The following is a 16321-nucleotide window of genomic DNA, read 5'->3' on the forward strand; positions in this document are numbered from 1 at the left end:
GCCTCTCTCACAACAAAACAGCAGCTGCACTGAAGACTGTCAATCCTGCTGAATCTGCAAACGGCTCAAGCAAACCTCCAGAGACAGCTCTCACCCTTGATTAGCGGTTATGTTTCAGACTAGAGGTAATTCATTTTCCTTTGCTTTGCCCTCTTCTACAATTAAACTGTAGCTTCTTCAAGCTAAAGAGAGAGAGAGCGAGAGCACTGGAGTTTTAGGGAATGAGAAAGTCTGTGGAGATAAATAGAACCAAAGGGACCAATAAAACAGAGATTCAGAGTACACTGTTCATGTACCCTCAAAGATGTGGTTGAAGCAATGTGTCTAATGGGTCGGGGTGTGAAGCAAGTGCCTTGCTATCCCCTATCAAACTGGCCTTCTAATCTCCCAAACTTTGCTAGAGGACTCCCGCACCTTTCCCTGCCTCAGATCAGGTATTTGACCATTTGGGCACCCTAGCCAAACATCCAGATTTAAACATAACTGCCTCAAAATAAAACATTTGCCCGATGCCTCTTCAATTATTCTGCCGCCAAAACTAATGACACAATCTTACTGCTCATTAGTAGCTTGCTGGAGCCTAGAAATCCCCTTGGAGCTCTTAGGAGAGAGAGACTGGAAGGGAGGAGAAAAGTAAGAAAGACCGAAGAGAGGAAAGAGAGAAAGACAGAGGCAGAGAATCATTTCAACACAACTGTAACCACAACAATTAAATGAGTGAGAGACAGACAGACACACACACACAGAAAGATGGAAGCTGTAAGCTCATCTCTAGACTCATTGCGGGCACGGAACACACCTACCAATTCTGTTATAATGTACTTTCCCAACAGCTTAGTACAGTGCTCTGTGCCCAGTAGGTGCTCAATAAATACCACTGATTGACTGGTGGACCGAGGTGCCCTTTAGAAAGCCCAACATACAGGAAGGCTACAGATGAAATCTTCTGGTTGGAGGCAACTCCATTTACCCTGGCAGAAAAGAGGTGGAGTGAGCCGGTTGGCCTTTCGCGGGCCTGCCAACTGCCACTGCTGCCAACTGGCTTCAATTTAGCATCAGGACTAGGTGGAGTGAAGATGACTCAAGTGAATATGGCTTGTAGTGTGTCCCCTAACCCTTCTGGGCATATGGGCAGTCCTCTCTTCGTCTACGTTCACGTACTTGGTAGCACCTTCATAAGAAAAGAAACAAAAGAAAGGAGACGGAGCCAAATAGATTCAAGACTAGAATCGCAATAAAACCTTCTAGAAAGCTCAAGGGTTTGGCCAAAACAGCTCAGAAGGCAGTTAAGAGTCTACTCGGCATTAAAGTAGCCCATGGTACTATTTAGCTCACTGAAAAGAGAAATGGAAATGTCTGAAATGACATGGAAGGGAGAAGTCACAGGAGAGAGGGGGCTGAGAAAAACCCAAAGAGAACAGCAGCTGCAGAGAGCTGGGCTGGGGTTCATCCCAGTCTTCCTTTAGGATTTTTATGAAAGAACCCGGAGATACAAACCCCATTCAACCTTGAAATAGACAACAATTTGTGCTGCATCACAGTGGTAACTCTCTAAGCAGTTTCTGTCTCATGAGTGAGAAACGAGGAGCAAGGTGGGAGATGAAATTCAGCTCTGTGACGCCTTCTCTGGCTTATCTACCCCCTCCCTTCCTTTAACCATCTCTAGCTGTGGTGATGGGAACTCAGCCCGACAGTACGGAGAGCTTATTTGTCTGGACTATTTCCTTTAACAAACCAGAGTACCGAAAGCCCAGGAGAGCTCTGTTGCTTATAGTCTTTCCCCAGTGACCCTGAGTCCCTACTATAACTCCCTGGAAGCCCTGCCATTTTACCCCTGCTGCTTACCTTTTCTTTTTTAAATGGTATTTGTTAAGTGCTTACTATGTGCCAGGCACTGCACTAAGCCCTGGAGTACATACAAGCTAATGAGGTTGGATACAAGTCTATGCCCCACACAGGGATCAGAGTTCTAATCCCCATTTTAAGATGAGGTAACAGAGGCCCAGAGAAGTGAAGTGACTTAGCCAAGGTCACACAGCAGGCACATGGCGGAGTAAGGATTAGAAACCACACCCTTCTGACTTCCAGATTCGTGCTCTATCCACAAGGCCGTCCTGCTTCACGTTTTACCCCCAATCTACCTTTCCCAAAGCTCTGCCCTTTTCCAGACAGTTCCCCCCACCCCCGGCCCCGATTTTTCTTCTAGCTAATCTGTACTCATTTCTCCACAACTGAAAAATATTATCTATTCTCAACATGAGCTGCATCTCCTGGCTCCCCGGCTCCCTCCTCCCTCCCCGACTCCCCTTCTCTCCATTTCTGATTTGCAGCCAGCACTGCTGATGCAGCAGCCGGACAGCTTCCCAGAGATCTGAGAGGCTGGCTTCCCTACCCAGTAACTGGGAGCAGAAGCAGTGAGGAGAATGAAGCTGGCACAGTAAGGACTTGGAGATTTATGACTGGAAAAGACTGCTCTTTCTCCCTAGCAACAAGCTTGGTGCCTGAGGAGCCAGAATGACTGGCTTACGGCTCACTCTGAGGCTAGAGAGGATCCCAGATCAGGAGATGAAGCAAAAATCCGGTTTGCAAACTCTCCCACTCTGGGAGGAGGAGGGCTTCAGGGCTGCTGGGGGCTTGGGGGGGAACCCTAGGCTCCCTCACTGATGAACCACAACGATGGAATAATAATAATGGCATCTGTTAAGCGCTTACTATGTGCAAAGCACTATTCTAAGCGCTGGGGGGATACAAGGTGATCAGGTTGTCCCACGTGGGGCTCACAGTCATCATCCCCATTTTACAGATGAGGGAACTGAGGCTCCGAGAAGTTAAGTGACTTGCCTAAGGTCACACAGCAGACATGGGACGGAGCCAGGATTCGAACCCACGACCTCTGATTCCAAAGCCCGTGCTCTTTTCACTGAGCCACGCTGCTTCTCTAAGGTAGTGTAGACTAGGCTAGGGTTGAAAATTGGACTTGGGAGCCAAGAAATCTCAAGCAAAAGTCCACTCTAGGCTACTCTAGATGATCTGGGGCTAAAAAAAAAAAAGATCATGATCTCTTTGTGTTTCAATTTTCTCATCTAATACTTGTGGCATTTGTTAGGCGCTTATTATGTGCCAAGCATTGTACTAAGCACTAAGGTAGATATAAGATAATCAGGTGCCACATGGGGCTCACAATCTAAGTAGGAGGGAGGACACGTACTGAATTCCTGTTTTGGAGATGAGGGAACTGAGGTACACAGAAGTTAAGTGATTTTGCCCAAGGTCACTCAGCAGACAAGTGGTGGGGCCAGAATTAGCACCCAGGTCCTCTGACTCCTAGGCCAACGTTCTTTCCACTAGGCCATGCTGCTTCTGCTTCATCTGTAAACAAAGAATCCATCTTCCTTGCAAGACAATTGTGAGTTGAGTTGGAAATGTCTGCAAGGCACCGTGAGTGGGCTCCTTCAGGTGAAATTTGATCACCACCATTTCTGACAGGCAATTCTTGTTTTTTTTATATTATTTGTTAAGAGCTAGGTGCCAGGCACTGTACTAAACACTGGTGTAGATAACAGACACCCAGGTTCGACACAGTCCCTGCCCACAACTAGCTTACAGTCTGGAGGGGGAGAACTACAGCTTATTTTGTATTTATCCCCACCTTGTCTATTCTCTTGTTTGTGCTCTTCTTGCTTTAACTTTCTATATGTCTGTCATCAGGCCTCTTTTCCCCTTATGCATGAGCGTGAGCCCCTTGAAAGATAAGGACTATATCTAATTGGCACCTGAGAATTCTTTCCCAGTGCTTAGCACAAAGTAATCTGTACAAAGTGCTGGGGTAGATACAAGATACCCAGGTTGGACACAGTCCATGTCCCAAATGGGGCTCACAACCTTAATCACCATTGTGCAGATGAGATAACCGAGGCACAGAGAACCTAATTGACTTGCCCAAGGTCACACAGAAGACAAGCAGCATAGCCAGAATTGGAACTCAGGTCCTTCGACTCTCAGACCCATGCTCTGCTGAATAAATTAAGAATTTATTAATTGCTTAATAAACACTATTAGTACTACTACAAATCTGAAGAGCAAAAAACTCTATAGAGACTGAGAGGTATAAGAAGAAAGTTCTACTTAAAAATATAAATAGGGTCACTTGCAGTCACATTATTAGGGAAAGAGGCCAAAGTACCCACAGAGAACCTTCACAGTTATTTAAATCAAAATATCCAAGGAATAACTTTAGATAAAATTAAACTTTTTGATGACAAGGCAGTTCAACAGGCAGAAGAGGGGTTTGCGGACTGCTTACCTATTTCTGTTTCCTGTTGCAGGCCTGCTCTGGGATTAAAGGCTCAGCTACTCAAAAAAAAAACAAAAAATGCAGCAAGGCCCATACTCCCTTACGCTCTCCTACTCCGAAGTGATGACACCCAAAGGACAGTTAAAAAACTGGATGGTTTAAAGATTATTACAAGACCATGAAGTAGGAAAATAAAATACAGTATTCTGACAGGTCTGAAATTTTGATGAGGCATTTGAACTCATGGGGCAATTTTGCATTCTTCCTACCACAGCAGGGGGGTAGGGGGAAAAGAGACTACCTGCATCAGCTTTGAAAGGAGAAGACTCCCTTAAATAAATCCACTCCCAATACAGACCAAAAGGAAGCACTAACCTGCAGCACAGCCTGAAAAAAGTACACCACCATCACCCATTTTCCCCAAAGTGAGGCTGAAATTCAATCCATCTCAAAGCCAGATTCAAAGAAAACAAATAGTTGTTTGAGGTTTGTATGTTAAAGAAACTTCTTCTAACACTAGTGCATTGTCCAGCACCAGACCAAAATCAGCATCTTGGTCCCTCTCACCCAGAAGGCTTTAGTGGCCTTGGTAGAAGAAAACTTACAAAAGCATTGTTTTTGGTGGAGGACTTCCCTTATTAAGTCTCTCAACACCCTGGAGTTCTCCCCTGGGCTTAGTGCTTTTCTGAAGTAGTCGTCTCAGTCCAAGTGCTGACGGGAAAAATGACTAAAATCAATCTTTTGTCACAAGAGAGCCTGGGGTGGCCAGGGAGGCTTTAAAATTCTTTCACTCCTTTGTTCTTCTTTTTTTTTTTAAAGAGGATATTTGTTGAGTGCTTACTATGTGCCAGACACTGTATTAAGTGCTCCTGCACCTCTCCTCCATGTTAATTTGGAACATATTAGAGTGCAAGTGAGAGAGAAAGCTTGCACTGAAGGCTGCCCCACTTCATGTGCCCTGGAGAGGGACTGAACCATGAAAGAAACTCCATCTTTGAAAAGTCCATAACACTTTATGATTGTCATCTAACCATTCACCTTTACCGGATCCCTCCTAGTAAGAAAGGGAAGGGATTTTTGTCCCTGTTACAGATGAGTAAACAAACCCACGGGATGCGAAAGAGATTTGCCATGGCTCCGAGCCAAGAAGAAAATCCAAATATCCAGTCCTCCCAGTCCTACACTCTGCCCTATGGTCCAGGGCTGCTTCCTTTCCAGAGGAGTAAATCTAGCGGCTTCAGTGAGCAGCTGGAGGCTAGAGAGCCACACTCTGGCACACATAATTACACTAGAACAGGGGGATGATGATGTGACATTTCTTTCCCACTAAGTATGGGGGTATCCCGAGTAAGTAGTCGGCCAGATCCTATCGGCAGGACGGGAAACACCCCAATACCCAAGAGCACCAGTTGAGAGCTGCCTCATGCCGCTTTCTACCTCTTTCCCCAGCACTACTGTGGAGGTAAAGGTAGGGGACGGATTCAGGTGCCATAATTCACTCTGTTCTCCAGGTTTGGGGCGAGGCTATAAGGGTGGATCTCCGGACTAGTGGCAAACTGTAGGAGAGTGCTCATCCCCACCCCAGCACCAAGCAACTGGTAGGGTGCGACAACTTGGGGTGGCTAGGAGCTGGCCCTGCCTTGACCTTTCCTGTGACCTGGATGGGGAATGGAAGGCCCACCTCCTTCCTCACTTCCACGGTCCCTCCCCAAGGGGCCTGGATGCCAAGCAGGGCTAGAGAAGCAGCCTGGTTTAGTGGAAAGAGCCCGGGCTTGAGAGTCAGAAGACGTGGGTTCTAATCTCGGCTCCTCCACTTGTCTGCTGGGTGACCTCGAGCAAGTCGCTTAACTTCTCTGTGCCTCAGTTCCCTCATCTGCAAAATGGGGATTAAAAGCGTGAGCCCCACGTGGGACAACCTGATTACCCTGTATCCACCCCAGCGGTTAGAACAGTGCTTGGCACACATTAAGTGCTTAACAAATACCATAATAATAATAATTATTATTATTATTAAGGGATGCTGGCGAAGGCACAGCACGGTTCGTTCTAGGACATTTCCTCTGCCCCTTTTTAAAAATAAAAAATATGCTATTTGTGAAGCGCTTACTATGTGTTAAGCACTAGTCTGAGCACTGGGGTAGAGATACAAGTTCATCAGGTGGGACACAGTCCCTGCCCCGCATTTTAAGAGGGAGAAGAGGTTTTGAATCGCCATTTTACAGATGAGGAAACTGAGGCCCAGAAATTAAGTGACTTGCCCAAGATCACCTGATTGACTCAGCTCTACCTCAGCCCTTACCATATACAACAATAATAATAATAATAATAACCGCACAGCAGGCTAGTGGTGGAGCTGGTAGCTGCCCTTCCATTTCTCTAGACTGATTGATTGATTGATTGATTGACTGTAGGCTCGTTGTGGGCAGGAAATGTGTCTGTTATACTGTTAAATTGTCCTCTCCCAAGCGCTTAGTACGGTGCTCTGCATACAGTAAGCGCTCAATAAATATGACTGACTGTCCGACTGATGCTCTAAGTCACTACCTCGCTGCCGGCCAGGATGCAGTCTGCTGCTCTCATCTTACCTTCCACGTTGTTGTAGAAATGGCAACTGTGCGTGGCTACCTTCTTGCGGCACATGTGGATCTGGAAGACAAAAAGGGCAACTGTTTCTGCTGTGGGAGGTTCCACCTCCCCAACACGGTGTGGGGCAGCAATCTTTCCGGAGCCAGTTATCTTTCTGGTCCCTGGAACAGCCCTATCTCTTTGCCTCCCTCCAACCTAATCTTGCCAGTGGCAGTCAGGAATGTAGGTTTTTGGGGATTTCTCCTTTACCTTCACTACGCTGGAAGCGAGTGGGGAAAGAAATGTGCATCTGATGCAGTCAAGCAAGCACCAGGAAACTTTCATCTGAGCTGGAGATGTGTTTCAGGGGCACAGTACACCCCGTCCCCAAAATAAAAAGCCTGACCCATGGGGAAAACCTGACCCCTACCTGCATATGATTACTCTCCTGCTTCTTCACTTCGGGGTTTATGCACAGCTGCTCTCTGGAGCCCAATACACACACCTTTGGCCTGTGAAGAGGGAATGAACAATTGGTGAAAACGAAAAAAAGGACCCAGGAGAAAAAGTGGATAGCATAAACCATTATCAATCAGTCATAAGAACTCAATAAATGTGACTGATATAGGTACAGACACATTCTCTGCTTATGACGAGCTTACAGTCTAAGTGCCCCAAACCTCAGACAGGGCGGATGGGAATTGGCTACTTTGCAGACAACAAAAACAGAGGGCCTCAGGGACGCTATATCCCAGCATGATTGGCATTTAAATTTACAACCACAGACCAGCCTACTGCCCGAGGCCCAGTTTAAATGGGTGACACGCTCTAGTCCAATTAGACTTTTTTTTTCCTACAAAGCAAAAGAATAATGGCAAAATGATTGTGCAGAAGGTTTCACTCTGGGCATGGGGTTGAACTTGGAGGAAGCAGAGTAAAGGGGAAGGAAGGAAAAGAAGGAGGGAATGGAAATCAAATAAAGAAGCAGTGTGGTCTAGTACATAGAGCATGGGCGTGGGAGTCGGAAGGACCTGGGTTCTAATTTTGTCTCTGAAACTTGTCTTCTCTGTGACCTTGGTCAAGTCTGGGCCTCAGTTACCTCAGCTGTAAAATGGGGATTAAGACTGTGAGCCCCACGCAGGGCATGGACTATGTCCAACCTGATTAGCTTGTATGTACCCCAGTACTTTAGTACAGTGCCTGGTACATAGTAAGCGCTTAACTACTATAAAAAAAAGTGAGGGAGAGAAAAGGAGCTGAAAAGAACTGTGAGCCCCATGTGGGACATGGATTGGGTCTCACCTGATTAGCTTGTATCTAACCCAGTGCTTAGTACAGTGCCTGGCCCATAGTTAAGTGCTTAACTACTTTTTTTTAATGGTAGTTAAGGAGAGAAAATGAGCTGAAAAGACCTGTGAGCCCCAATGGGACACAGACTGTGTCCACCCTGATTAGCTTGTAGATACCCCAGTGCTTAGTACAATGCCTGGCACATAGTGAGTGCTTAATAACTACTATGAAAAAGTGAAGGAGAGAAAAGGAGCTGAAAAGAACTGCGAGTCCCATGTGGGACAGGAACTATGTCTAATCTGATTAACTTGTGAGCTCGCTGTTGGGTAGGGACCGTCTCTATATGTTGCCAACTTGTACTTCCCAAGCGCTTAGTACAGTGCTCTGCACACAGTAAGCGCTCAATAAATACAATTGAATGAATGAATGTACCTACACCTGCGTTTAGAACAGTGCTTGACCCATAGTTAGTTAACAAATACCGTAAAAAAATTAAAAAAGGAAGAAGACTGAAAACGGAAGAGCTCCTCCTTTTCCACCGAATGACGCCTGGTCCTCACTGACATTGGGGCCGGAGGCAAGTGGCCCCCTCGTTTGTGGCCCAGAGCCGTCCTCCAGCTTTCCTCCCTCGTTCTGACTGATCGTGCTCCCCCTGAGTCCAACCGAGTCCCGCTGCTGCAGCAGCCGTCATGTGGCTACCATGGCTCCTGAGTTCGGTCTCACGCCCAGCCCCCGGTCATGTTGTGGAGATGTTGACCACCACCCATCCACCCCCGCACTGGACAGAAACTCCTTCCCATCGGCTTTAAAGCACTCAATCATCTTCCCTCCCTGATTTCCTACTCCAATTCAGCCTGCACACTTAGCTCCACTAATGCTAACCTACTCACTTTACCTCCATCTCGTGTATCCTGCCACCCACCTCTCGCCGAAGTCCTGGCTATGACCTGGAACACCCTCCCTCCTTAAATCTGACAATTACTCTCCCCGCCTTCAAAGCTTTAACGAAGGCACATCACCAAGAGGCCTTCCCTGGCTAAGCCCTCATTTCTTCTTTGCCCACTCCCTTCTGCACCGCCTGGCACAAAGGAAGTGCTTAACCATACAAAAGAGAGTGGGGCAGACAAGTTATGCAACGTTTCTTGCCTAAAACACTGTGCAGGCAAAGCCAGTGATTGTCACCTCCCCCAGTTTGAGCAACACAGCAAAATATTCTTGTTTGCTGGACCCAGCCACAATGGCAGGAGGGATATTGGGTCAGATTTGTTTTTTAAAAAAACAGTATTTGTTAAGTGCTTACTATGTCCAGGCACTGTACTTAGCGCTGGGGTAGATACAAGGTAATCTAGCTGGACACAGAGCAGTGAAATGACTTGCCCCAATTGGCAAAACTGGGATTAGAACCCACATCCTTCTGACTCTCAGGCCTGTGCTCTTTTCACTAGGCCACACTGCATCTCAGTTCATCAGCCGAATGACAGGCCCAAAAAGGGAACTGGCAAGTTTGATGAAACGCGGTATCTAGGTTGGTTGAAAATTCAAATATGCAGGGACAGGTTGGGCTTCCCTCCTAAAATGGAGGATTAGGCAGGAAGCTGCCTTTAGGCCTTCTGAAGGAATTACAGAGAAATTGGGCTTAAGAATTTTCAGGCCCCTGAACGGAAGTAAGTAGCATCTATTTCAGGAATTAAAAGACCAGAGATACGCCTTATCTGCTAGCAAGCAGCAACAATAATGGGAAAAATTCCTAAACAATAAGTTTCCCTCTACCCCAGTTTTCCGCAAAACACTGTGCTGATGAATTTATTTATTTACCTGTATGTGGTGCTCCGTAATTCACCAATGACCTGGGTGAGCTGAGAATGAGTTCTGGAGGCATAAATGATCTTTGGAACATCAGTGTAATAAGCTGCCAAATACAGAGAGGGAAAAGGGGCAGACAACATCTTTACCAAAGTTAAATACAAGGCATATACAATAGTAGGGTCCCTCGCAGACAGCTGATGGCTTTTTTTGGGGGGGAGGGGGCCTTGTTTTTTTTAAAAAAAATCTGGCTATTCATGGAGAAGAAATGAAATCAGCTGACATTTTTATTGCCCCAGAAGCAAGTGAAATGCCTCTGGGCATTCCCTACCACGAGAACCCAAAGAGACGGTGAGAAATGATGTAACTGCCGCACTTCATTTTTGCTCAACAGCCTGTAAGAGAATAGGAAGAGCTGCCATCATGGTACCTTCTCAGAGCTTGTTGTTTTTGGAATTTATTATCTGTCGCTCAGATAACAATAATTGATAATAATGGGAGCATTTATCAATCATATTTGAGCTGTTACTGTGTGCAGAACATGTACTAAGTGCTTCGGAGAGTATAATAACAGAGTTGGTAGACATATACCCTGCTCACAATGAGCTTAGAGTGTAGAGGGGGAGATAGATATTAAATAAATAAATTACAGATACGTGCATAAGTGCTGTGGGGCTGAGAGAGGGATGAATACAGGGAGCAAATCAGGGCACAGAAGGGAGAGAGAAAAGAGGAAATGAGGGCTTAGGGAAGGCCTCTTGGAGGAGATGGCCTTCAATAAGGCTTGGAAGGTGGGGAGAGTAACTGTCTGTTGGATGTGAAGAGGGAGGGTGCTCCAGGCCAGAAGCCCGAGGTGGGCGAGGGATTTTCGGCGACGAGATGGATGAGATTGAGGTACCGTGAACAGGTTGGCAGTAGACGAGCCAAGTCTGCAGCAGGGTTGTAGTAGAAGAGCAAACGCTGACTGTGTGTCATGCACTGTTCTAAGGGCTGGGGTAGAAACAAGTTATTCAGGTTGGACGTAGTCCCTGCCCCACATGGGGCTCACCGTTTAGAGGACAGGATAGTCTAGTGGCACAGTCACCGCACCTTGCTTCAGGGCAGAGGAGTTGCGTGGGTAGACGGTCTCACCTGTAGTGTCTCCATCTGTGGCGGCGGTCCCCCAGGATGACATGGGCCTGTTGGGGAAGAGCTCCTCTCCGTGCAATCTTTCAGCAATCTTCCGCGCTGAGATGGTGTCCCTGAAGTGCTCTCGCCAAGCCAGGGTGGTGCAGAGAAGACACAGGGTCTTTCCTGTACCTGTGGGACTCTCCAAAATTCCATTCACTTTCTTCGGAAGTGAAAAAGGGGGCAGGAAGGGGGAGAGAGGGAAAAGGGAAAGTGAGTGATTCTGCTTTCTCTTGAAAAGCAGAGTTGCCGAGCAACACATTCATTATTGGTAAGTTCCGGCTGTTACATTCCTTGGCTTCCTACAAAATCAGGAGGCATATCTTATGAAAGCTTGAAGACAACTTCATCATCATCATCATTGATATTTATTGAATGCTTACTGGGTGCACAGCATTGTACTCAGAGCTTGAGAGAGGTCAGTCCAACAGAGTTGGTAAACACCTTCCCTGCCCACAATGAGCCTACAGTCCAGGAGAGGAGTTAGACATTGATATGAATAATTTATAATATATGATTATCAAACTCTAAACCTAACTCTCCTGAACCACAACTGATTTACCCAGTTCCAGCCTGACAATTACTTGGGTGGAAAAGGAGTACTTCATTTTTGCATAAAATAAACATTAAATACAACTTATTGCTATTTTAGGGATGGGAAGCAAAAGATTATGAGAATCCAGACCTAGAGCTGGAACCAGTTACCTCACACAAAAGGAACTTGTTGGCTTAAACGTAAATTCTGCCTCTGAAATCCCAACCACACAGTTTGGTAGGAGGTGACCCCACACCTCCTTAAAACCGGGATTAGGTCAGGGGCTGAACTTGGTCTGAGGCGAGATGTTCAGTAAATAGGGGACCTCGCCTCCAAAATCATAAGCAGAATTGGGGTCACCTGATCTTCTGAGAGATTCCAAATGTACCACAGAGTAGAGGGGAAAAAACAACAGTGACATGGGACTGGAAATTAAGGGACCGACTGTGTTTGGCTTCTGGTTTTCTCTGTAAGATGAGGGGGAAAAGGAAACTTAAGCGCTCAACAATTCCTTAATTTCTTCCAACACTGTAAGGTTCCCTCTCAGGATCCCACATGGAGAGTTTCCAGTGCTCTACCAGTCTCTACTATGGGAGGGAGAGTTAAGCAGAGGCTTACCCATTCCATTCTTAGCTTGGGAAGTGGTTAGCAAGTGGAAGGCAATCTGCTACAAGTCAAAACTCCCCTGTGTTGGGCAGCAGTGACATGGGGGAGTGTTTAGTGCAGAGACTCAGGCTTACTACATTGGAAGAAGGCAATGGTAAACCGATTCCATATTTTTACCAAAAAAACTCTATGGAAACACTGCAGATGGAGGTGGAGCATTCTGGTAGAGATGTGTCCATGGATTCGCTATGGGTCGGAGACGACTTGGCAGCGTAATACATGACAAGACACTGTAAGGTAGCAGTTGGACATTTTTAAAAATAGGAAATCAAAAATACAGTTTGAGGAGAAAGGACTACATTTGTACTATTTCTTGTTATAGTGTTCTTCCTCTTGTTCCCATTATTTGTGAATAATTTTTGTCTGTCTGTGATTGTGAACTCCTGCAAATGATTCTAAGTCTTGCTTCTGCTGCACTTTCCTAAGCACTAAGTGCAGTGATCAATAAATGCCACTAACAATGATAAGGAAAAGAAAAAGTAAAGTAGCCTACAAGGGAGATATCCAGAGAGTAGCCAAATTATTTGTCCTTCAAAGCACACCCTATCCCAGGAAAATTTGTCTTGAGATGCAGTCTTGGTTCAAAAGAAAAACATGGATGTTCTTAATGATCCCGAGTAACTGAGACTAAATTCAGGTAGAAGCCCCAAAGTGTGATGTGCTATAGCCTATCAGTCAATCACTTAATTTAAATGCATTGAGCATTTACTGTGTGCAGAGCACTGTACTAAGCTCTTGGGAAAGTACAGAGGAATTGGGAGTAATAATAATAATTATGGTATTTGTTAAGCATTTAGTATTTGCCAGGCACTGTGCTAGCTTGAGTAGATAAAAGCAAATCAGGTTGGATACAGTCCCTTTAGACATAACCCCTGCCCACAGGGAGTTTACAGTTTGTAGGAGGAGACAGACATTAAAGGGGATGAGAGGGAAATTACCAGCCATGCCAAGGTGGAATTCTGGAATTTTCCCTTTCTTACAATTTATATTCTTTGAGCCGAAAGACTACAATGAAAAATTGTTCTTATGCTCAACTAAGGGGGAAAGAAGGATTGGGGGAAACTAGCATATGGGCTGGCACCTCAGAGGACCTGCAGCCTCAGCCCAACTACCACTGTCATTTTTGAGTTTATAATAATAATTATGGTATTTGTGAAGTGCTTACTATGTGTAGGCACTGTACTAAGCACTGGATGACACTGGCTCCAGTTCCAGACCCACACTGCAGCCCAAGCCTTCTGCCCACGCCCAGGGAAGAGGGTGCGCATATTGTTGGTGGAGATCCTTACCGGTCACTCCAAAAAGGAAGTGGCAATGCTGACCCAAAAGGGTGTACTGTTTCTTCCAGCACAGCCATACTGGTAGGCATGTGTGTAGCACACGTGCTGGGAACTGAGAAGCAGCGTGACCTAATGTATACAGCACAGGAGCCGAAGGACCTGGGTTCTAATACCAGCTCTTTTATCTGCTGTGTGACCTAAGTCAAGTCTGTTCACCTCTCTGGGTCTCAGTTACCTCACCTGTAAAATTGTGGATTACGACTGTGAGCCCTACGTGGGACAGGGACTGTGTCCAACCTGATGACTTTGTATCTACCCCAGTGCTTAGAACAGTGCCTGGCACATGGTAAACACTTCACAAATACCATAAAAAAAATTGCTGATCTTGTTTCTTTAAAAGTTTGGGAGAGTTTTTGAAACATTGACACCACCTTCACCATAATCCCTGAGGCCTGAATCCCACCACATACACACACACTCTACCAAGTAATCAATTTTAAAAAAAACTATGAACACCTGTATAGCACATTATGCTGGATAAGGTGATCACTGGATCATCAGGGGTTCACTGTCTTACCTTCTGCAGACACTCCAAAACCTTGGCCATATAATCTTCCTGACATTTGTATGGTTGGAAGGGAAAATCCACCGTAACTCCATTCAGTGTTATCTTGGGCATGTTTCTCTGCTCCCATTAAGATTCCCAGGTTTCCTGAGATGAAGGATATTTATCATTAGCAATGTCTCCCTGGTGATCCAGAGCTTGGTTCCCGACTGCCTTGCATCACTGCAATGCATTTCTCTATAATGGTATCATAAATAACAGTAAGCAACTTAACTGCAGATGGCTGCTGATGACAATAACCTGAATGTATGAACATCTTCTCTCTGAGGGGCTGAAGGCATTCTACACATGTAATCTCACAACAAACCCAAGAGGAAGGTAACAGGTATGCTCGTTTCATTGAAGGGTCAGCTAGGTAAAGAAACCTGTCCGAGATTACTGTGCAATACAGTTACATCGCCAAGGAGGAATACCAGGTGCCCTGTTTCTTCTGCCCGGCCAAGCTCCTTTGTGCCAAGATTTGTCCAGGGCAAGCAGGGTCACACTGGATTGTACGTATATGCTGCAGGGAGGGTGGGGCTAAAACGAGCAATGCATAGCAGCAGGTCAATCAATGGTATTTATTATTTACTGTGTGTAGAGCACTGTCCTAAGCCCTTGGAAAAGTAAAATACAGTACACAGTGCTCTTTGAGTTGGACTTGCAGTTGCCTCAATTCTGCCCCTCAATTCACATCGGTCCAAAGCCTTGTTCGAGAAGAGCCATTTTGTTCCTCAATACCACTGGCCAGACCGATCTCTCAGCCACCGTGGCTCCAAGCAATCCAAATCTTTACCACATTATTTAAGGGAGTCCTTTTACACTGTTTTTTTTTAAAAGGGTCCTTCTGGCCGACTTGCTGCCCACTAGCCGTTTCGGTGTCCTGTCATCCATTCTCCAGATATTCAGCTAAGCCAGAATTGCTTTATAACGAGCTTGGTTTCGTAATGGTGGGTTCTAGGGTCCCACTGCTGGCAATCCTTTCCTCAGATTTAATGTGAAGCATGGCATGTAGGTTGTTTCGCTGAAACTGTTCAAGATTTAGGAAATCAATCAATCAATGGCATTGATTAAGCACTCAATAAATACGAATGAATGAATGAATGAATTGATTGAGCACTTAGTATAGTGCTCTGCATGTAGTAAGCATTTGAAAGGGTACAATACCGGCTAAAGAAGTCCTATAAACAGTTCAACAATACCACTGCTCCCCTACATCAAATGAAGTGCTATTTGGTGGTTCCAGTCCGTTGCCATTCTAGCAAAAAGTCCTAGCCTGATATTATTTGGTGTTATTTTAAATGACTATCACCTCCACTTTAAATCCCCATGGCACGATGTGGAACACGCTCAGAGAAATCCTTCACGGAAGAAGCACTGCACAGGCCCCAGGGGCAAAATGCCCACCAAATAGACAACGGCACCCAACATGAATTTTGATCTGAGTCGGTTTGTTGTTGGATAAATTATGGCTGAGGCTGGGAAGGGATGGAGAATAGAGGACTGAGGAAGGGGAATAAAGGCCCAGCCTCTACTTGCCATTATCTCCCACTCTCTTCTATGTTGCACTGACTTGCTCCCTTTGCTCTTCCCCCCTCCCAGCCCCACAGCATTTATGTACATATGTCATTTTATTAACTGTAATCATGCCTATCTCGCCTCACCCCCTAGTCCCCCCAGACTGTAAACTCACTGTGGGCAGGGAATGTCAGTTTATGTTGTATTGTACTGTCCTAATAATAATAAGCACTTATTAAGCACTTACTACGTGCCAAGCACTGTTCTAAGCGTGGGGAGGTTACAAAGTGATCAGGTTGTTCCATGGGGGGCTCCCAGTCTCCATCCCCATTTTACAGATGAGGGAACTGAGGCCCAGAGAAGTGAAGTGACTTGCCCAAAGTGACAGAGCTGACAAGTGGCGGAACCCACAGTCTCTGGCTCCCAAGCCCCGACTCTTTCCACTGAGCCACACTGCTTCTCTGCTGGCAATCCTTTCCTGAGATTTAATGTTAAGCATGGCATGTAGGTTGTTCTGCTGAAACTGCTCAAGATTTAGGAAATCGATCAATCAATGGTATTGACTGAGCACTTACTACGTGCAGAGCACTATACTAACC

At 45.8% G+C, this 16321-nt stretch overlaps 1 protein-coding gene across 1 annotated transcript in view; it reads right to left on the reverse strand.

The window, feature by feature from the left end:
- Positions 1–16321, reverse strand: part of RTEL1 (regulator of telomere elongation helicase 1) — an 81910-nt gene that overhangs the window by 62050 nt on the left and 3539 nt on the right. The window contains exons 2-6 of the mRNA XM_038750304.1: positions 14178–14312; positions 11084–11282; positions 9965–10058; positions 7290–7371; positions 6880–6940 (exon numbers count right to left, since the gene is read on the reverse strand). Of these exons, the coding sequence (XP_038606232.1) occupies positions 6880–6940; positions 7290–7371; positions 9965–10058; positions 11084–11282; positions 14178–14279 (538 nt within the window). The 5' untranslated portion in view covers positions 14280–14312. The remainder of the gene's footprint in view (positions 1–6879; positions 6941–7289; positions 7372–9964; positions 10059–11083; positions 11283–14177; positions 14313–16321) is intronic.

Source organism: Tachyglossus aculeatus, chromosome 8 (genome assembly GCF_015852505.1).
Source record: "Tachyglossus aculeatus isolate mTacAcu1 chromosome 8, mTacAcu1.pri, whole genome shotgun sequence".
NCBI lineage: Eukaryota > Metazoa > Chordata > Mammalia > Monotremata > Tachyglossidae > Tachyglossus > Tachyglossus aculeatus.